Genomic DNA, 23,092 nt, shown 5'->3' on the forward strand with positions numbered 1-23,092 from the left:
CCCTAATCTTAAAACTTCATATAAAAAATTTACTATTGTATCTCTATCTATATATGTGTGTTCTCATCTTTTTATGAAAATTTGACCAAGTACATACATTTTGGTGTAAGAAATTAAACCTCGCATTGATTATATATATTCATGTCTAATTCCCAAGGAAATGTTTGCTTGTACAAATATAAATTTATATGACCATTGTTACATTCATCATCATTATGTTGGCAAGGTGAAAAATGGAATATTAATCATTGGATTCAGCAATTACATTCATTCTAGTACTACCCATTTATTAATTTAAACTCCATTTCACATTGGATTCAGGAGCAAGGTAAATTTCAGAAAGCACACTTAACTCCTTGATTAATTACAAGTTTGAAAAAGAAAATTCGTTTATCCAAAAAAAAAAAATTTGTTTTACCTGAGATAATACTATTGTCGGAGAAATATTCCATCTAACAAATTAAAGTTAAAAGCAATGTTGTCAAACCCGACCCGGTCATAAAACCGGTGACATCAAAGGGTTAAGGGTTAAAGGTTCAACCGGGGTTGAACCGGGGTTAAACCGCAATATCAAGATAATATTCATATTAATATAGAAAAATATTATAGATCATCAATTCTCCATGATTAAATACTGGAAAATTCAAAACAACCAAAAAAATCCAAAACTACAGTGTAATACGAAATTGTCCAAAAATTCTCCATAACACTATTTCAAACAATGAACTGCCAAATATTAGTTGTTGATTTCTCAAGGCTGCTGTGTATCATCATCTTCATCTCTCAAATTAAAAGAAGAATTATAATCAAAGTCATTATTTGTACCACCATCATCCATGCCTCCAAAAAATATTCCAGCACTTTCATTATTTTCAGCTACAGAACCATTGCTTTCACCAATAGTACCAAAAGACTCAAGAAGACTGAATTCGACATTCTCTACAGTAAGGTCGTATATATCATCCTGTCTTCCATTATCTAGTAGCATAAAAAAATTATACAATATAAGAGATAATAAAAATAAGTTAAACACACACACAAATGTATATAAATCATTTAAATGAACTAACCTTTAGAATGTGATTGGTTTTTAATTTGTTCTAGTGATAGAACAACATCCTGCTCGTAAAGAGTTTCGGCCAATTCGTTCAAGTCAAATTCTATTGGCGGATCTTTTTCTTCGATCCAAAAATCAGTCTTTTCGATACATTCATAGTCGATTGGGTCGCATAATTGTTTTTTATAATGAAGCCTAAATAAAAAATCACAATTTGCACATATTAAAAATTATAATAAAAATAATTAGACATAATAAAGTAAACGTACCTATTTTTTAACCGCAAGTTGTAATTAATATAAACAAGATCATTCAATCGTTGGTGCTCTAATCTGTTTCTTTTCTTAGTATGGATACGATCAAATAAACTCCAATTTCTTTCACATCCAGATGAAGATGATGTTTGACTGAGAAGTCGAATGGCTATTTTTTGTAAGATCGGAGCACTATGACCATACAACTTCCACCATTCATCTATATTAATAAAATAAGATTTGGCATTCAGAAAAATATTTTAATTTCACATTATATAGATACATACTTACATAAAAAGGTTACAGTTAAGTATTATATACCTGGCTGTAATGTCTTTGATGTAGTAAGAGTAATTTGTCGACTAAAACTTCCCAAACGGTCTCGATACAATTTTATCTCTTTTATTGCTTCCTTTCCGTCAGAGCACACGCCCTTTGAATCAAGTATATCAAGAAGTCCACTCATAACCTCCACTTTATTACAAAAATTTGGTTCATATATGAAAGCGGGATTTAAAAAATAGGCAGCTACATGAAGTTTCTTCCGCAAGTGTTTATCCCATCTCTCATCAAGAATTTTTATATAAGGTGCATACAGACTTTTTTTTTTCTTAAACATGTGCTTGATTGCCTTGCGTGCTCTACGCATGCCTTCATAAACATATCCCAATGAAGGCTTTTCATCAGAATCTACTAGACGTAATAGTCTAATAAGTGGACCAGCAATTTTGACCATAATCAAACAATCATCCCAAAATTTATTATTTAAAATGAGTGAACTTACTACTTTTCCCTTGTCACTTCTTGAAAGCTTATGGTCCGTGTAAACTCTATTCGTCATCAAAGCTTGCAAGTCATTTTTGTGTTCATGAAGGTTCTGCAATGTGATAAAGGTGGTGGCAAATCTAGTTACTGCTGGACGTACAATCTCTTTCCAACTTGATCTTCTCCTTAACCATGCCAAAAATATAATATGATTATATACAAATACGGTTACCTTGGAAGCATTAGAAGCCAATTTAGCAACATGTTCCATGCTACTAATGTCCTTCAAAATAAGATTCAAGCAATGTGCGGCGCAAGGTGACCAATAAATGTTGCTGTACTTTTCATGAACCAGCCTCCCTGCAGATGCATAATTGGCTGCATTATCAGTAACCAAATGCACAACATTGCTAGGTCCAACCCAATCAATTACTTCAGAAAATAAAGCCAAAAGTGTTGGAGCATCTTTCACAAAATTTGAAGCATCAACAGATTTCACAAAGGATATCCCGGCAGGACAATAAACTAAGAAATTTATCAATGTTCTTTGCCTTTGATCACTCCAACCATCAGCCATTAGTGTACAACCAGTGTTCGCCCAATTACTCCTATAGCTTTCAACCATTGTAATTTGGACCTTTAAATCCAGGACCTATAGCAGCAACAGCATCCAATGCAGGTTGATAGTAAGGAGAATGTAATGCATTAAATGGAATGCAAGCATCATAAAACCATCTAGCCAAAGCCATGTGAGCTCTCCATATAGCCTCTTTACTAGCCATAACACTTTTTATTGTAGGTTGAGACCCTGAAGTTGTTCTTGGAGCAAAAAAGTTATCGATTCCAGTAACTTGCTTTCCCTTTTCTTTCTCTGGAGCTTGAGATTTTTTTTGTTTTGAAGAACTCAGCTTTATCACATCTTCATCTTCCAAGTCAACTTGAGAAGGATCATCATTTTCATAAACACGTTTATGTGCCAATTTTGATTCCTTTTGTTTTTCAGTAGATTGTTTGATATAATCTTGCATTCTAACACGAACATCATGAGGAACCTTTTTACATGAAGATATTTGGCCTTGGATTCCAGCAATATGATATTTCATACGATTAATACCACCGCCTTTGTATGAAATTCCACAATAGAGACAAGTAAATATATTTTTTCCATTAGTATCACGACTTTCACTAAAATGCTCCCATGCTGGATCCTTTTTTCCACGAGTAGGTGCAGACACCACGGGTTGAACCTCTACTGATTCAGAATTTAAAGTCTCCATGCTATTCATTAAAACAAAATAAAAATCTTCAACAAGCATCATGCAATTAAAATTTGAACGGAATCACATTCTATAAAAAAATTATAATGTAAAAATTATAAACCACTATGAGAATTCATACAAAGCATACAAACTGTAAAATTGCTATATAAATAATTTAGAATGTTTGTAATTGTAATTGAGGGGAAATACAATTCCACTTTAATATGTTTACATACACAGTAAAACCATGGCAAAATATGTAGACTTATTTATCAAAGTTCAAAATAAATTTGCAATAACCATAATTTTCCCTCTTCTTTGTTTGTCTTTTACTTTAGAAATAATTCAAACAATTTTTGGTTGTCAGTAATTTATTCTCATATGATTTAAAAGCATAAACTAATATCATATGAAACGAAATAACATTAAGACTAAAACAGAAAGAATGTAAATTAAAGGTTAACAATTACCTAGAATCTTGTTTAGTTGTAAGTGTTGATGATATAGAAAAAGAGAATGAAAAGTTTGATGAAAAAGGACTCTTCGTCTCTTTCAATTTGATGAAAAGCGGCTGAAATTTTATTTTAAACCTATAAAAAGTCAGATAGGAATAACCCTTTAAACCCTTTTCAACCGGATACGGGTTGTCCGGGTCGACGGTTACCCGACCGGTTCAACGGGTTTAAAGAGGGTTTACACTAAAATGGGTTTTATGGCTTTTCAGACCCGACCCCTTGCCCGGTTCGCGGGTATTCCGGTTGACCCGGCCGGGCCGGGTCGGGTCTGACAACCATGGTTAAAAGTTTAGAAATTGATCCTTAGCAATGTTCATTTGATTAATTAAAATGCACGAGATGAAGTCGGCTTGTGGTTTAAGCTTCAAGTCCAATGGTCATTCGCGTGTTGGGATTTGTTGAAGATAATTAATGTCGTTATTGTTGGAGTTGTATATAATAAATAAATTAATTATCTGATACACATAAACAGTTTTTATATTGCTAAAATGAATTATTGAAAATTCTTCTTTTCAATATATTTAGGGGGAAAATCAAGCTTATCACTTAAAATTAACTAGCATGCACATATATAATTGAAGCTTTATTTGTTAGACAATAAAAGTTCAACAATTAAATGTGAGAAATAAATATATTAAAATATTTAGACAATTATTAGATATTAAAAATGATCTACAAAATTCGATGGTTGCTTGAATTTCACTATTAATTAGACAATGTTGTTTAATTTTCAAGTCATCTATTAGAAAGATTTCTAAGTCATCTAGATATGTCTTTGGAACTTTTAATTACCCGCGCATGCTCGATATTTAACTCCCTTTTAGTTATTTATTCTATTCTTTTTCATCATCAGTTATATTGTATATGACATCCATCTCAGCAAATTTAAAATACGTATAATTATTAGTATAAAATAACCTTCACCTCAGCGAAATACATCAATGAATCCGTGACATTTCAGCACCGTGCATGAATTTGAGAAAAATTGATAATTCATGCATGAAAATGAGAAAATTTAAACTGCGTGATTAAAATGAAAAAAACGAGTAAAATTAGTGAATTTTTATAAGATTAACTTTTTTTATAATTATATCACAGTTCAAAAATCTACAGTAACTAATATGATGATAAGAGAGTTATCTCCGCGATAAGCCAGATACCACAAAGCATTGAAATAATTATAAAAAATTAGAATATTTTAATAATATAAAGGTGTACATTTTAGAATGGTGATATAAGTATGAAACTTAAAAGGTGATAAATGTGATTAACAATTTTAAAATTCGTTATAAAAGTACAATTTAGTATTAAGAATATGATATCATATGTGATTAATCCAATAAATGAGAGTAATAGATTATAAATTATAAAATCGCATAGTACATGTTTTAAACTTTTAAGTATCTTTTTAATGAAAATCATTCTTGAGTTAAAATTTAGCATATTTTAGAAATGGAAAGTATAATTTTAATTTTTTATATGGTTTTTTTATAAATATGTTTAAAGTTATAAATTTATCTAAGATTTTTATGTTTAGTTTCTTCTCCTAGTTTTGGGCCTTCTTTGTTGTGGCCTGATGATTTGAATAGCGTGGCTCAAGCCCAATTCTACGAATTTGATTGGAAATTTGGAAATGAACGTTGCACTTGCATTACATAATCCCAATATTTTAGCTTTTTGATTCAATAGTTGATGCTAGCAAGCAAGCATGCACCCATTCATATTTCCTGGATGCAAATACATCTTCAATCAAACACTATTTTGCATATTAAAATGGTGTTACACCATTTCACTTTTAAATAGTTTTATTTTTTATTTTTTATTTTTTATTCTAATATTTTTTATTTTTTTTATATCAATATGTTCTTAATAATTATATGTTTCAATTTAGTCCAAACATAAATATGTAATATTAAATAGGGTTAATGTCATAAAAATTCACCAACTTTACATCTTTTCTACTCATTTTAAGCATGCCGTTTAAAAGTCGTCATTTTCATATACGAACTATCGATTTTCTAAAATCCACACACCGTTCAAAAATCCAGCGAAAATTGTTGAGTTGGCAATCAGTTAATGACATGTAATAACAAACCGGATAGTGACACGTCAGCGATTTTCATCGGATTTCTAAACGGTGTATAAATTTGAGAAAAATCGATAGTTGGTGTATGAAAATGACGATTTTTAAACAATACAATTAAAATGACAAAATGTGTAAAGTTGGTGAGTTTTTATAACATTATCCTGATTAAATAAATAAAGAGTTGTATTAATTTTAACAGAAATTTTAAAAAATATCAACCAATAACATGAAAATTAATAATACCTAAAAGCATAAATGTATAGTTTAATAAATTGATTTTAATGTATTTTAGTTATTTATTAATTTCAAAACACATGATCATATATATATATATATATACATAATTTATGATTAACATCTGCTATTTATTTATTATAAATATTTATATGGATGTACCTTGTAAATATTGAGTACATAAACAATATAAAGTATATAAACAATATAAAGTATAAAATATTTAAATGATATAACATTAATAAGAGATTGGAATATGCCAAAAAAATATTTTTTTTTGGTGTTTAATATAGTGTAAATAGTTGGAAAAGAACACTGTAGCAGATGAATTTAGCTTAGAGAAAATTAGGGAAAACACTCTATTTTTTAAAATAATAGTAAATTATATCTCAATAAGAAAAAGATAGAGAAAATACTTCACCTTTTTAGCATTTTTATTTTTTCCTACTCTAAAGTCTTTTTTTTATTATGATAATACTTATTTCTTATTATTTTTTTACTGTAAGCATTTTATATTTACTCTCACATGTGTATTTTCCTTTTTTTTCCAGATTTTCTTCTCTCTTTCTTTTTCTTCTTCTTCTCCTCCATTTTTTCTTCTTCTCCATTTTCTTCTTCTGCTTCTTCATTTATTTTTTTTCTTCTTTATCACGCCTCCGCCATTCCTTCAACGATTTGCCATTACTCCGCCATTCCTTCGCCCCGCCTTCGTTTCGTCTTCACTCCACCGTTCTTCCACATTTTCGCGATTTTTTTCTTAACTCGTGGTGATTATTACGATTTATTTTAACTCTCAGATCTAAAAAAATTGTTCTTAAAGTTTTTTTAGTTTAGAATCTGAAAATCTGCATAAAAAACAATTTTATGATGAAAAAAATGATTTTCTGCAGAAAACAGCGCCTTATTATCACATTGTTATCACTATGACGTTATCATATCATTATCATAACACTGCAGAAAAAAAAATGATTTTCTGTTATGAAAAATGCTTGATTATCATTTCGGTATCATAAACGTTAGCATAACTGCATCATAACGTTATCATATCAATATCATAATATTATACGGTTATGATAATAATATGATAAATTTATGATATAGTTATGATAAAGTACGTCATGATAATGTTATGATAATATTTTTTTGATATTGTTATGATAAAATATATTGTCATATATAATGTTATGATAATAGTATAATAAGTTTATGATAAAAGGTTACGATATAGTTATGATAAAGTACGTCATGATAATATTATGATAATATTTTATGATAATATTTTGATAAAGTATATTAAAATAATATTATGATAATTTTTATAAGAATAAGTTATGATAATAGTATGATAATGTACGAAAAATATAATAAGATCATGCAAAGTTTATCATAAAATTATGATACGGTTATGATAAAATTATGATAAATTCATGATAAAGTATGTAAATATTTTTGTATAATAAAATTATAATAAGATAATGATACTATTACGATATTGTTATGAAAATATTATATAATTCTACATGTAAAATAATCTATGTAAAAGTAATGAGTTATGCAATAATTATGATAAGTATGTGATAATTTTATGATACTGTAATGGAACTATTATCTAATTTTATATAAATTATGTAACATAATTTGTGCAAAAAGAATATGAGAAAGGTTATAAAAAAATATAAGAAAGGTTATATAAAAATTATGATGAAGTTGTGATAATATTATAATAAAATACGATTTGTATAATAGAATTATGTTAGAATTATGAAAATCATATGTTTGCATCTTATTTTTTTATCAAATTTTTAAATCTAAATTTGAGATGATCAATTTTAACTAATTGCAAGTTTTAATTAAAATTAAATTGCAGAAAGAATTTATTTATTTTAATAGAAAAACCATTCAAATTTAATAATGTATTGGTATTTTTAGTAGTTGTAGTTACATAAAGCCTTAATAAATATTAAAAAGAAAAATAAATTTATTTTATCTAAAATAGTACAGTGAGCTAGCAATATGAATATGGTTGCTTTTGATTGCAGGTGTTGTGTGTGAAGGTGCTACGTGTCAAAGAGGAAGAAAAAAAAACAAAAATTATGTCAGAGCATGTGGCATATAATTGGAGTAAAATTAAAAACTTTTAAACACGGGAAAGTAAAAACATAAACCGCCAAAACTATAATGTATTTTTTTTTAACTTTTCCGCATTGATATAAAATTTACAAATCTCTCTTTAGATTATTTGCAGCCTTTTAATATAAATGGTTGGAGATGACCTAAATATGGTTACAAAAATCGATTATAATAATATTTTAATCTATGACTCATGGAATTCATAAAATTTGAAATAATGATCCAACTAATATGATAATCAAAATAATTTGAAATAAAACCCATGACCATTGAATATAATTAGAAAATTTCATTATAATAAAATTTAAATTTTTTTACTATTCAAGTTTATAAAATTTTAAAATATTAAGTCAATTGATAAGTTAATTAGTATTTGGAAATTAAATTAGTGGTCGAGTCGTTGGTGGTCATCAATTCAACTATTAAGTTTATATATTTTAATTTTAACCGTATATTGTCAAAAAAAAAGTTTAACTTTATATATTGATTAATTATAATATACATCATGTTTAAATTTATTAAAGGTAAATTTAATTTTAGATATTTATATATTTAACGAAATGATAAAAATATTTTTAAAATATGACAATCTGACTTGTCAATTTTTCAATATGACGATTATATTAAATTTTCAATTTAAATTTAAATTGCAGAATATAATCCTTAATTATTCAATATAAGTATATAACTCTTCTTAACTTTAGATGAAATACCAAATGTGTAAAGTAATAATTTATAAAATTAAAGACTAAATTATCAGTTATGAAATAAATCATGAGAATATGTTTAAATTGAAGGTTAGACATAATTAAAATAATTATCAAAAAATAAAATAAACAAAATCATTATAATTTTATTAATGATATTTTTATTATTTTAATAAAAATTTAGGAATATGTAAAATTATATTTCACCTTAAAAAAATAACCAAAAAAAGTCATGGTTGTTTCAGTACCTAACTAAATTATAGCTCTCTAATCTGTCGGGGTGCAACAACTAATTGTTTCCAAACATTCCAATACAAGCTTGTTTGGCATGAGATTATGAAAAATAAACAAAATTATCGTAACTGATTTTGGTGTATCGTAAGGACAAATTGTTCACTTTACTTTATATCCATGCACTCAAAAAGTTGAATTTCTTTCAATTCCACAAGCAACGACCACTTAAGGAAAGCCATTTAAGGACAAAAATTGAAGATAAAGGAACTCGATCACAAAAAGAAAACCGGAATAATTAATTTCGAGTCATTAATTTTTATTTTATGTTTTCTTTTTCCAGAATGATATTATATTATTAAGGCAAAACCCATGCGGAGACCCCTATACTTTATCTGTTTTGTTCGAGAGATCCCTAACTCAAAGTTTGTCATGTTTGAATCCCTGTACTTGTCAATATTCCAATCTTAAGGCCCTTTTATGGATGGAATTTGGCAAGTGTGTCACACTCTTCGTTAGTGAGAATGGAGGAAAAAAAGAAAATGACATGGCAAATTAATATTTTTTAATAAGTGATGACATGGTAATTTTATTTATGACTGTACATCTTCTTCTTCCTTCTAATGCTAGACACTCATACCCAAATAAGAAAAATGGGTTCTTCAACTCAGCTGAAATAAAAAAAATTTTTGCCTCCATCTTCCACTTCTGTCACACCAGCTGCACCTCCACCTTCTACTCCCGTCACTCGAGTTGCACCTCCACCTTCCACTCCAGCAACACCATCATCACTGCCGCCAGCCACACCATCTCCACTCCACCTTCAAAATCAAAGACAGCATACAACATTCATCAGCAGGCAAAGAAGCGTGAAATCATTTTAAGTCTCATCGGGACTTGCTAATCTTTAATCTTGTATCTCACTTGATTTTTTTACGCAATTAACCAATTTACACACCTAATCAAGAGAAAATGGTCAACATATACCTATAAAATTCTGCAAACAAATTCTTATCACTTATATAAGCTAGCAGCTTTACCACCTGCACAGCCAAAATACAGAATTCAACAAACCAAATGACAAAAAAGTTAAGAAAAATCAGACTCTGAATGAAACCAAAACTGATATTCTCAAGTGTTTCTTCGATAGATCACCAAATTCAGTACCCACATATTTCACCAATACATTTTAATTTAATGCAGCTCAATAACCCTTCTAACAAAAACCTGAAATTGTTACATGTTCATGCATTGACATAATGCAGAAGGTTTGAAGAAGGATTACTCTAATTGCTTAGTGGTGAATCCAGATCAGAAATCAATACGAAGAAGAACTGCATATCCAAGAAAAGGAAACAAAATGCAGAAGGTTTGAAGAGGGATTACTCTCCTCGGCATTAATCAGAACAAATTCATTTCTATTATGAGACTCAGCAACGAGTCGACCTCCAATGTTCGTCGCTGCAAGTAGGTGGCTGATTCACCTCTCAAATCAAAATCAAAGATAAACCCAGTTCAACAAACGAGTCTTTCTCAACTGGGTCACTCAATTTATGCTCAAAACCTTCCACTTTCGCATATGTCACCCTCAAAACCACAAGAAAAAAAATCTCGATAGATTCTTTATTTAAAATGAGCTCTCTATATTCTGGGTGGTCTCAATGGTACCGAGAAATGAAATGGAGAAGGCAAACAATAATAATGATGGACTGGACATATGGGTTTCGGAAGGTGAACGGGGAATGGTTTGTCCAAGAAAGAAGAAGTAGGTGATTCAATAAAGGAGACGAAGTTGCTGGGTCCAGAAAAGGAGAAGAAATTGTTGGGATGGGCCCACTTATTTGACATGTCAAACAAAAAAAGGGTTTATTTTGATGACATGGATTATCAAAAGAGTAATTTAGCTCCGTTAATTAACGGAAAGAGAGAGTGTGACACACTTTCTAAATCCCATCCATTAAAGGGCTCTAAAATAAAGATTATGACAAGTATAGGGATCTAAACGTGACAAACTTTGAATTAAGGACCTCTTAAACAAAACAGGTAAAGTATAGGGGCTTTTGCATGGGTTTTGCCTATTATTAATGAGGATTTGCATGGGAGTACAAAAGAAACATGAGTTCATGAGGGGTAAAAAGCCAACCATACAAAGCTAAACAGAAAAAAATATAACAATAGAAATTACAGATAAAAATAATAATAAAAAAATATAAGTTGCAATTTTTCAATAAACAATTTAGATAAGTCAAATGAATCAATCTCTTTGTGAGATCCTAAATAAGGATCCACCATACTAAAGGGTAGAAATTCCAAAGGTTTACAGATAATTAACGGTCCATACGCGATCGCTAATAAGGACGAGGCTTTGATTGCGGAAATACATCCCTTTTTAACCGCAAAATTCGCATCTCTACTTCAAAAAGTAAAGAAATACAAATTTAAAGTTAGATTAGATTAGATCTGTCCTAATTTAGACATAAAATTAAAATTAAATTCTAAAACTAGACCCAAAAAAATCAAGAGAAAAAACTAAATTAGACTAAACAACTTGAAATTAACTATCTAAAAAATAAGAAGTGCTGAAAAAATTTGAATTTATCAGGGTAGAGAGGTGATTTTTGGCATAAAAAGACCAAAGTCATCTCCCATGAAGGAGATGAAGGTGCCGGCTACAAGGTATTAGAAGAGAGAGGAGAGATTTACTTTGTAGAATTATATTTTGTTAGTTATTAATTTATTTATTTTCAAAAATTCCAATCAAAAATACTTAGATAGCAGCCATATTTTTAAATGTGACGACCAAATTTTACTTGTTTTACCATGAAAGTTTATCACACATACATAATTTTATTTTGAAAAGAGAGTTTTAGACCAAATGGTATATATATGACAAGTTTTTAAACGAAAAAGAGATACACAAAATTGCAAGTATACAATATTGTGATTAAATAATAAAGAGTAAGTAGAGTACTGTCAAACCCACAAACAATAAATCTAATTACCAAATTAGTTCATGTAGAGAAAATAGGCTCAATCCACTTATCCAATCATTTGGTATTACTGAATGCTCTGTATGTCCCACGATTCACTTTTAATATGATTTCAGCAAGTTGACAAATAACAAGCAACTATGCTTGATTCTCTATTATGATTCATGTATTATACAAGAACTAGCTACATGGATAATGATTGGCTTAGCTAAAAATAAAGAGTCTGTATTTGTTGGATCAATCTGATTTAACTACTGGGTAAACTCATATTGTAATGTGGCTCACACTGTAAATGACAAAAAGAATACATCAAGTCTTTGACATAATAGACTAGGAAATTTATCCTTTAATAGACTTGCATTACTTCAGACATTGAATTCTTTTATTCAAGTGTCAAAATTGCAAGTCTGTGATACTTGTTATTTTGCTAAACAAAAAAGGTTACCCTTTCCAACTAGCACTACTTGTTCTGCTAAAGCTTTTGACCTTGTTCATATAGATATATAGGGACCGGTTTCTACTTCTTCTATACATGGATATAAATACTTCGTGACTTTAGTTGATGATTACAACATATTTACTTGAGTTTTTCTTATGAAACACAAGTTGAAAACAAGAAGTCACATGCATAATTATATTACTTATGTATAAAATCAGTTTGATATTACAATCAAGATAATGAGATCAGCCAATGTAATGGAATTTTCATTTTCCGATTTATATCACAGATATGGAATTTTACATCAAACAAGTTGTGTCTACACACCACAACAAAACAATGTGGTAGAAAGAAAACACCAACACATACTGAATGTTTCAAGAGCTTTAAAGTTTCAATCAAATCTGCCTATGAAATTCTAGGGTCATTGTGTTCTTTATGCAGCATATCTCATCAACATGATTCCTTCTCTTGTAATATCTGAAAAAGCTCCTTATCAAATGCTTTACAAAAAGAATCCAACCCATACTCATCTAAAGGTATTTGGTTGTCTTGCTTCTACTTTCAATGTGTTAACTCACAAACTAAAATTTGATCCCAGAGCTTCAAAGTGTGTATTCTTAGGATATCCTCCTAATACAAAGGGCTCAATCTTGTATGACATGAAAACTATTCAGATCATTATCTCAAGATATGTGGTTTACTATGAAAACATATTTCCATTCTCTGAAAATGTAGTTATCTCTCCTGCTATTCCAACCACATCTGATCTCACCTGCGAATTATTCACTTCACTACCTTCTATTCCTCCAAATAACGCTCCTCTCACCGCTCAACACCCTGAGCCATCTCTATTTACTGAGGAAGACTTTCCAGCTCTGAGAAGATCTACAAGAACTTCCACTCTACCATTCTACTTAAAAGACTACACTTTATCTTCTAAACACACCACTACACCTCATCCCATCACATCCTTTGTCACATATAACAAACTCTCTGCATCACAGAAACATTTGTCTTTATCTGTTTCTTCTTCTTCTGAACCAAATACATACAATGCAACAGCCAAAATTCCATGTTGGCAGGATGCTATGCAAGCTGAAATATAAGCTCTTAAACTTAATAAAACATGGACCATTACTGATCTACCACCTCACAAGAAGCCATTGGCTGCAAGTGGGTTTACAGAATCAAATATAGATCTGATGGCACCATTGAGAGATACAAAGCTAGATTAGTGGACAAAGGATACAATCGGCAAGAAGGTCTGGGTTATCTTGAAATAATTTCTCAAGTAGCCAAAATGACAACTATCGGAATATTATTGGCTTTAGCACTAATTCACAATTGGCAATCGCATCAGTTAGATATCAACAATGCTTTCCTTCATGGTGATTTTCTTGAAGAAGTTTATATGAAGTTGCCACCTGGTTTCAGAAGGTATGTAAGCTTCAAAAGTCTCTTTATGGTCTAAAACAGGTCAGTAGACAATGGAATGAAAAATTGACAAAAGCTTTACTTTCTCAAGGATTCATAGTCTCTACTGTTGATCCTTCCCTTTTTATAAAGCACAATGCATAATCCTTCGTTGCTCTTTTGATCTATGTTGATGATGTTATAATTGCAAGTGATTTTGTTGTCGCTATTTCAAATATAAAATACTTTCTACATCAAGCTTTCAGTATCAAAGACCTTGGCGAATTGAAGTACTTTATTGGTCTTGAAGTCACCAGAACAAATTTTGGAATCAATTTATCACAAAGGAAGTATGCAATTGATCTCTTGCATGAAATTGGTTTTATTGATTACAAACCAGCACCTACTCCAATTATTACTTCCAAGAAGCTATACAAAGATGATACTGATCTTTTAACAGACAACAACGATTACATAAGATTAATTGGCAAGTTTTTATACTTGTGCACCACAAGACCTGACTTGTCTCTTGATGTCCAACAATTGTCACAATTTCTGGATTGTCCTACTTCTGCTCATCTGCAAGCTGTTCATAGAATACTTAAATACATTAAAGGTTCTCCTGGCAAAGGTATTTTCTTCTCCTCTTCTTATACTATCAACATAATAGCATTATCTGATTCAGACTAGGCCTCTTATCTTGATACTGGAAAATCTATTTTTGGTTTCTGTATTTTCATAGGAAAATCTCTCATTTTATGGAAAGCAAAGAAACAAACTATAATCTTTTGTTCAAGCTCTGAGGCTGAATACAAGGCATTGGCCAGCTTAACTTGTGAGATTCAATGGCTATCTTATTCGTTGAAAGATCTGCATCGGTCTTTCATTCTTCTTGCACAAATTTTCTGTGATAGTAACTCTGCGATTCAATTAGCACACAATCATATTTTTCATGAAAGATCTAAACACATTGAAATAGATTGTCATATTGTCAGAAAGAAGATCAGTTATGGCCTCATTCATTTACTTCCAATTTCAACCACTAATCAAATTGCTGACTGCTTCGCCAAACCACTACCTCCAGCAAATTTTAATAATGATATTTCCAAGCTGTCTCTACATGATATATATGATCAGGGGGTATCACAGCTACTGCAAGATTATTCAAGCTGCTACTTTTGCTTGCTTTCTTCAGCATCAAGCAACAATAAACACAACTCTTCTCCTTTGTGTTTCTTCTCACCTGCTGCAGCTGCAACATGAGGATCTCATGCATAGCCTGGAATGAGCTGTCATTGTCAGACTCACACAGATTTCTGAGCTGTCACTCAAGAATAGAACATGCGCTGAATAGTTTAGTCATGAGCTAAGTGTGAGCTTTAGAGTTAATTAAAGAACAATTATTAATTTGCATCCTTTCCTTGAATATATAAAAGGAAGTTTTGATGTGTTTTGACCTATCCTTGTGGGATCTATTGGCGGCGATGCTTGGTATATTAGGACTCAATGGATTAAGCGGATCGTCGGTAAAATCGAATGAGTGGTAAATCTGAGACCTCGCTCCAACGGAACTTTATTCATCGTTGTTTTAAGTTTGACGAGATCTATGTCTTTAGATTTATCTTCTTTTCGATTGATTTATAACTTATACCCTTAATTGTTTTCAGTGGCGGAGCTAAAAATTTGCTATAAGATGGGCAAAGATTGTATGAAAAGTTAATAAATTGGACGAAATTAACAAACTATACAATTTAAGGTGGGCAAACTATAAATTTTAAGTTGGTAAACTATATTATTTGATTAGATATCAATTTTTTTTACGAGATTTAAAATTATAAAGTGGACAACTGCTCATCATAAGCTCTTCTTGAGTCTGCCCCTAGTTGTTTCTTAGTTTCTAGGTTGAAATTTGCAAGATCATACGTTTAAAACTTTCATCACCTTATTAGTTTTCCGCTATCTATCCAATTTCTAGTTTGGAAGAAGAAATTTTAATTCTGTCATAACTTTTTTTTTTTATATATATATATATATATATAAAAGCTAATCATCTCCTATTTAATTATTGAATTTGTAGTCATTTGGTTAATCATAAAAATGTGAAATCTTCTATAACATAAAATCTTATAAGATATATATGCTGAACTAGTTTGTTTTAAGGTGCAAAAGGACCCACAAGATTGCTGGATCGTTTGTAGTTTGCAAATAAATTAAAATTAATGACAGCTTAGTCGAAAGTCAATCGAATAAATCAACTAAATAATTAGATTTGAATAGTAAGCATAGAAAAAACATATCTAAAAAACATTCCTAATAATTAAGAAACTAATTTCTAACTACTAATCAAAGTAGGCTAGCAATTGGCAAGATCTTTTATATTTGTACATATAATGGAAATTAAAACAAATTTAAATGCTTTTATTTGTAGAATAAATGATGCATACGTAGGCTAGCTAACGCAATTTTTAGTTGTTTGTTGCACATGTTTATGGACGTTGAGTTTTAACAAGTTGGCATGACAAATTGTGTTACCTAATTATTTTGACAAAGTCGCATTATTATTGTCATGCATTATGTTATTACTATTAATGTCAAATCCATGAATTTTTCAGCTATTTTATTTGTTATGCAAGTAAATTTAAAATGTCAAAACATAATAGTGAGTTTTATTTGATTTTTCTTTCTCCTTTTCTTTTTGTTAATCAGGAGGAAAAAGAGAGCAAAAACATATCCAATTATAAATTTTACAATTTAAAATGCAAAATAAGTTTAATTTTTTTATTATCCAAAGCCCGTTCCATAAATTATATTCAGGCTGCACTTTTTCGGACCTATATTGACATTTCATATGTTATTCAAATTTAAAATTGCACGTAAAAATAAACATATCATGGGTTCGGATTTGGACCTAGAAACAAAAATAAGTGTTCAAGTTTGGTTCAAGCAGACCGGATTTGAGCGGATCGACCGGCTACCTGGCTCACTTATCAGGTTTACTTATAGGTGATATTTGATCATGAATTTAGTTGAAATATTTTACTTATTACAAATGAGACTAATTGAGTTTTATTTTTTTATGTAAAAAAAGGTACAGAGTAGAACTATACCTTATAAAGCATAATTTAAATAGTTATGAAACGTGTGGGTTGAATATTGATTCGTGCAGATAATAAATTTCAACAAAACAGTGTAATGAAAACAATTCAAAGTTGGAGGAAGAGAGGAATAGTTTGTATAAGCAATGGAGGGCAAGAATAAGCACTCATGGGTCCATAAATGCTTACTTAAAATAAATTCAAGTTATTCCTTTATCTAGAATAATTATTGACAAATGTGTCATATTAATATGACGGTACATATTTTTTTTTATGTTGAATTATATATTTTTAATTTAAAAAATTACTAAATGTCTAAAATATAACCTATATATTTATATTTATGAAATTATATTTGCCATTGACGGCTTGACGCCACATATTTATTGTTTCAAATAATCATTTCTTTATTTATCCTCTATTTTTTTGTGATTAAGCCGTAAAATATCCTTTGCGAAAGAGATACATTAGTTATTTTTTATAAAAAATCGAGATCACATGAGATAAAATATTTTATTTTTTTTATTAAATTTTCAATAGTTATCACGAAATTGAAGTTAATTTTCTCTCGCTCCTTCCTTAAAAAAAGACGATTGAAATATTTTTAATTATGGTCATTACAAATTATTCATATCATATTATAGATATGCATAGAATTAGCTGCTTCAGTGAAATTTTTTGTTGTGATGGAAGCGAGAGAATAACCAAACATTTAACATTTTCTCAATCATGGTGCAAGCTTGATTCCCGTCAATTCCGGTAGATAAAAAGTCAATAATTTAATTAAATATACTTAATTCATATTTTTCTTTTCGGCGATAGGGAAACAAATAGCCTTTTATTATTTTTAGAGAATTTATTATTTTATCTTTTATATTTTTTGGTAAAGTAAATACAAATATGAAAATTTTCATTTGAAATTACTATTCATCAAATTGAACAAAATTGCCTAATTTTTTTTTGCACGAAATAAGATTTACTTGTTTATTTTTTTCTTTTAATATAATCTTTTACATGTTTTGTATATTTGAATGTATTAATAACCTTTCAAACCAAGATAAACAAAGCAATGCATATACCAAATATCCTTTTGTTGTCCGAATAGATAATATTTAAACGGTAGAGACTAAGTTTTACGTAATTCTCTTAATATTTTATTGTTTGTTACTATTATATTTCCTCATCAAAACATAGTCATTTACATTATGATATGACATTTAAATAAGTATGCGTTTAAAAATACTTCAATTAGATACTTCTTTATTTCTACTAATCATCTCATACTTTAATGATAAAAATGTTAAATTCTCAAACTTTTAAAAATGTCAACTAGATCAAATTTTATTTGATTATTCAAATTTTAATAGTGACAGAAACCTTATAAAAACTCACGACAACAGATTATAATAAAGAAGTCTTATTATCTTCTAACTTTTTAATGTATGTCAATAAACTTCATTAGGTAATTGTGTTGATCTGAAATATTAATTAATTTAAAGTGCAGTCAAGAAAAGGAAAAGTTAAGTACATATGGAGCCAGAAGCCCCTAAGCTTTTACATCTTTTTCATTTTTATCCAAATAATGTTAAAATCAAATTTATCGCATCCAAAAGATAGTTTTTATCTTTTCGTCTTTCTCTTACGGCCCCATAAATCTCACTTTATTTTCAGTCTTACCCTTACATTCTCTCCTAAATGGCCCTCTAATGGGGTATAAAAATCAAACCGACCAAACAAGTAAACCAAATTAAACCATATTTGTAAGTACACTTTAATTATAAAAATATGATTTTGTTCAGTTTGTACTCTTATAAAAATTTAGTTTTTGATTTATAGTTTGGTTTGAACAATTTAAAAATTAAAATAACCAAAAAATGAATAAATAATTAGATTTACTATAATCTTGTTAAAGAATTTAATATAAATATATGCATGTATATCCTATGAGTGACTATAAATATAACAATTATATATGGATTTTTTTAGATAATATTTTTGATACTCAAATCAATTTTAAATAACTAAAAAAAAGAATTGCTAAATTATTTAACCGAACTGAACAAATCAAATGGTTTGGTTTGGCTCAATATCAATTGAAGTTGTACTATGATTCAGGTTGGTGTCATATAACCTGGACCGAATTGAACCGACTGATACACCCACCTTTTATCCATTATTAATTAAGGATTATAAGAACCAAAAGGAATAACTCAAATAATACTGAAGACACTTAGCAGAATTACAATCCCCATTAATCTTACTCCATATGGCCTATAATATTTATCGCATTCGGAATTATTTTTTGTCCATAACATTTATCATTTTAAAATACTAAAAAGGCGTTACTTGCTAATATTTTTTTAAATTTGTCTTTTTTTAAAAAAAAATTATTAAAAGAATACAATAATACGAATAAAAATAATAGCTACAAATATAAACAAGTTTCAAGATAGAATTAGTAGTAATAATGTTTATAAATTAAGACATATTCATTACTAAGTGACAAAATAATTAAATTACAATAACCAATACAAACTACTAAACATTTTTTCAATGAAATAATTAAGCATTACTTCCACAATATCACATGTTTATTAGCATCGGGCATAATGAATGACTATTAATCATATTCATAAACCCTAATGATTATGAACTTTTTGGTTAGCATGATTTAGAGAAAACAGCGAGCAAAGATTATGGAATGAGTGTTGGTCTTGACTAGTCAATTGTATATGAAGCATAAATAGTGGAATTTAATTAACAACCTAAACTGACCAGTTCTCTTTCAGTTAATTAAAATAAAGAGCAAAATATCAGCCTGACCCTCAAATTTTTGTATTAGTCAAAATAAGTTATGTTTAATTTTTTTAACCAATTGGATCCATAAACTTATGGTTTAAAGTTAAAGAAAGGTCTAATTACTTAAAAAAACCCCACCTTGAAATAATTTTTCGTTTATACCCTGACCTAGGAAAAAGTTCATTTGTACCATTTTTTTGGTTTTTCATTTCAATTGTACCCCAAAATTTTATTTTTTGACAATTTAATTAATTAAAGGATGAAAATATTAAAAATAATTAAATAGAAGGGTTATATCATCTTTTTTCTATTTGAAAAAATACAAATAAGTTAAAAAATGAAGGATTATTTTAAGCTTTTTCTAAATAAAAAAAGTTCAATTTAGTGCTTTAGGGTAGAGTTGAAAACGAAAAATCAAAAAAAAGGGTACAAATGAACTTTTTTCTAGGTCATGGTATAAATGAAAAAATATTACAAGGTGGGTTTTTTTTTAAGTAATTAGGCCTTAAAGAAATCAATTTTAAACTTTTTAGTCAATTGGTCACAAATTCTCTTAAATTAAATCAAGTAACTCATAATCTGCATACTTAAAATGCACGATTCATTAGACTCTGAGATGAAAATTTGAGTGATCTAACTGACTAAAATGATTTATGTGATTTCGAAATTACAAATTTAGAAATTTAAAAGAATTTATTTGGCCTTAAAGTATAAATTCAAGGGCTGTATTGACTCTTTATTAAAAAAAAGAAGGAACAAACCAAACTAAAAATCTAAGTTAGAGTTTTTGTAATTAAATTTCTCGGTTATCTTACAAAAAATATAAAAGCACCAAATAAAGTAAAAATTAAACTAAACAAGCAACTTGCTCCAAGCTTCTTCTCTTTCCCTTCATAGAAACTTACAGCTCTCTTCTCCAAAACTCTCTGTAAACCCCAAAAGCTCGAATCTTTAAAGAAAATCCTTTCTGGGTTTTGTTCGTTTGCTAATTATAAATAAATGGGTGGCAACGGAAAACACAGATGGAAAATCTCATTCTATCATCGTTCAAATTCAAATCCAAAACAACACCACCAAACCACTGATCCTCCAAAAGAATTTCTCTGTCCGATTTCTGGATCTTTAATGTCTGACCCAGTTATTGTCTCCTCCGGCCAAACGTTCGAGCGTGTTTCCGTTCAAGTCTGCCGCGATTTGGGTTTCACCCCCGCCGTCGACGGCGGCGGTGACTCGAACTCACTTCCTGACTTTACTAATATCATAGCTAATATGGCCATCAAAACGACTATTCAAAACTGGTGCGATACGTCCGGCGTGGAACGCCCACGGCCGCCGGATTATATTTCTATTGAGAAAGCTGTTCGGAAGAAGATGGCGGAGTCTAAAAATTCTCACTCTACTCCGGATTTTAGGGTTTCTGAGAGAGAGCTGTTAAAGGGCGTGGCTGATAATCCGCCTGTTCGATTTTCTCACGCCGTCACTGAGTTGACTCACCGAGTCGGTCATTTTTACTCTTCCTCATCGGAGGAGTCTGTTATTGTCAGCCACGCTCCGGCTAGTCCGTTTACGCCGTTACCTTTTGCTACCCGGCCTGCGTGTTATACCACTACTACGTCTACTTCGTCATCGGAGATTACAGAAGCTGAAATCCTAACCCTCGGTCCCGGGCAAGGGCAAGGGCAAGGGCAGGATCGCAATTCTGTGTCCAGTTCCGATGGTGGTTCTTCAATTCCTCAAGAGGAGGAGATTGTGGTTAAGCTGACCAGCGGCGAGGTTCACCGGCAAGAAGAAGGCGTGGTTATGCTGAGGAAGTTAACTAGAGCTAAAGAGGAGATGAGAATTCCATTGGCTACACCGCGTTTACTCGCCGCTCTGCGGACGCTGATCGCGTCCAGATACGGTATCGTTCAGACCAATGCAATTGCTTCACTGGTAAATCTCTCATTGGAGAAGTCTAACAAGGTTAAACTTGTTAGGTCAGGTTTTGTTCCTTTGTTAATTGATGTGTTAAAATCAGGTTGTAATGAGCCACAAGAGCACGCAGCTGGTGCTCTGTTTAGTTTAGCCTTAGAGGATGAGAATAAGATGGCAATTGGGGTTTTAGGTGCATTGCAGCCCTTAATGCACGCGTTAAGGTCTGATAGTGACCGTACCCGCCATGACTCGGCTTTAGCATTGTATCATTTGAGTTTGATACAGAGTAATCGGGTTAAGCTGGTGAAGCTCGGTGCGGTTGGTTCCCTATTGAGTATGGTGAAGTCGGGTGACTTGGCGAGTCGGTTGTTGCTGATATTGTGCAATTTAGCTGCTTGTAATGAAGGGAGATCAGCTATGCTGGATGGAAACGCGGTTACGATATTGGTTGAGATGTTAAGAGAAAAAAGCCAGAAGGTTGATTCGGAAGCTACTAGGGAGAACTGTGTGGCTGCATTGTTTGCATTGAGTCATGGGAGCTTGAGATTTAAAGGGCTGGCTAAGGAAGCGAGAGCTGTTGAGGTATTGAGGGAGATTGAAGAGCGAGGGAGTGATAGAGCACGGGAGAAAGCGAAGAAGATTCTGCAAATGATGAGAGGAAGAGATGAGGAAGATGAAGATTGTGATTGGGAAGGTATTCTTGAATCCGGTGGACTCAGCCGGACTCGGTATCGAGTTGGTCCTGGTGCTGGAAAAAATGGTCCAAACTCTTCTAACTTTTGATTGTGAACTTTGTAATTAGTCCATTTTATCACATGTTTATGGGGTTTGATTTCAAGGTGTAAAGATAGGAAATGGTGTTATATGTTATTATTTATTTTAAGTTAATTGATTGTGAGTAGGACTTTTTTTAAGGTTTTGGAATGTGGGGGTAGTTGTACAGAAATAGAATTTTGAAAGAGTGATTAAAATGTTAGCAAAAAAACAGATTGGATATAGTTGGAGTTATGTGCATAAGCATTATTTTGAGATATTTTAGTTTCTGCCAACTGCACAAGAGTACCAGTAGTTGTTTGTTTGCTCTTTGTTATGTTTGGCCTTGTGGTATGATTGCTTTTGTTTTGATGCTGTGGATTTTTGTTTCTGTTGCTTCGCTAATGCCGCCTATTCGATATTTTTATCATATTCCGTCTTGTTCGAA

General features: G+C 30.4%; 2 protein-coding genes across 2 annotated transcripts; one reads left to right on the forward strand and one right to left on the reverse strand.

The window, feature by feature from the left end:
• Positions 1–751: 751 nt before the first annotated feature.
• On the reverse strand, positions 752–2,653 carry LOC126672894 (uncharacterized). Its single transcript, XM_050366845.1, has 4 exons — positions 1,633–2,653; positions 1,415–1,531; positions 1,071–1,178; positions 752–978 (listed from the first exon to the last, which is right to left on the reverse strand). The coding sequence occupies exons 1-4, from the start codon at positions 2,651–2,653 to the stop codon at positions 752–754; spliced, it is 1,473 nt and encodes a 490-aa protein (XP_050222802.1).
• Positions 2,654–20,812: 18,159 nt separating this feature from the next.
• LOC126671402 (U-box domain-containing protein 38-like) lies at positions 20,813–22,940 on the forward strand. The gene has a single exon (XM_050365169.2). The coding sequence runs from the start codon at positions 20,977–20,979 to the stop codon at positions 22,672–22,674; it is 1,698 nt and encodes a 565-aa protein (XP_050221126.1). The 5' UTR covers positions 20,813–20,976; the 3' UTR covers positions 22,675–22,940.
• The last annotated feature ends 152 nt before the right edge of the window (positions 22,941–23,092 follow it).

Source organism: Mercurialis annua, linkage group LG3 (assembly GCF_937616625.2).
Source record: "Mercurialis annua linkage group LG3, ddMerAnnu1.2, whole genome shotgun sequence".
Classification (NCBI taxonomy): Eukaryota; Viridiplantae; Streptophyta; class Magnoliopsida; order Malpighiales; family Euphorbiaceae; genus Mercurialis; species Mercurialis annua.

What these genes read in the sequence shown, in the direction of transcription:
- LOC126672894 (XM_050366845.1), bottom strand. Translation starts at nt 2,653, where the DNA reads ATGGCTGATGGTTGGAGTGATCAAAGGCAAAGAACATTGATAAATTTC. An exon ending in ATCAAAGACATTACAGCCAG is followed by an intron (nt 1,532 to 1,632) that starts GTATATAATACT and finishes TTATTAATATAG; the next exon opens with ATGAATGGTGGAAGTTGTAT. An exon ending in AAATTGGAGTTTATTTGATC is followed by an intron (nt 1,179 to 1,414) that starts GTATCCATACTA and finishes TTTGGATCGAAG; the next exon opens with AAAAAGATCCGCCAATAGAA.
- LOC126671402 (XM_050365169.2), top strand. Translation starts at nt 20,977, where the DNA reads ATGGGTGGCAACGGAAAACACAGATGGAAAATCTCATTCTATCATCGT.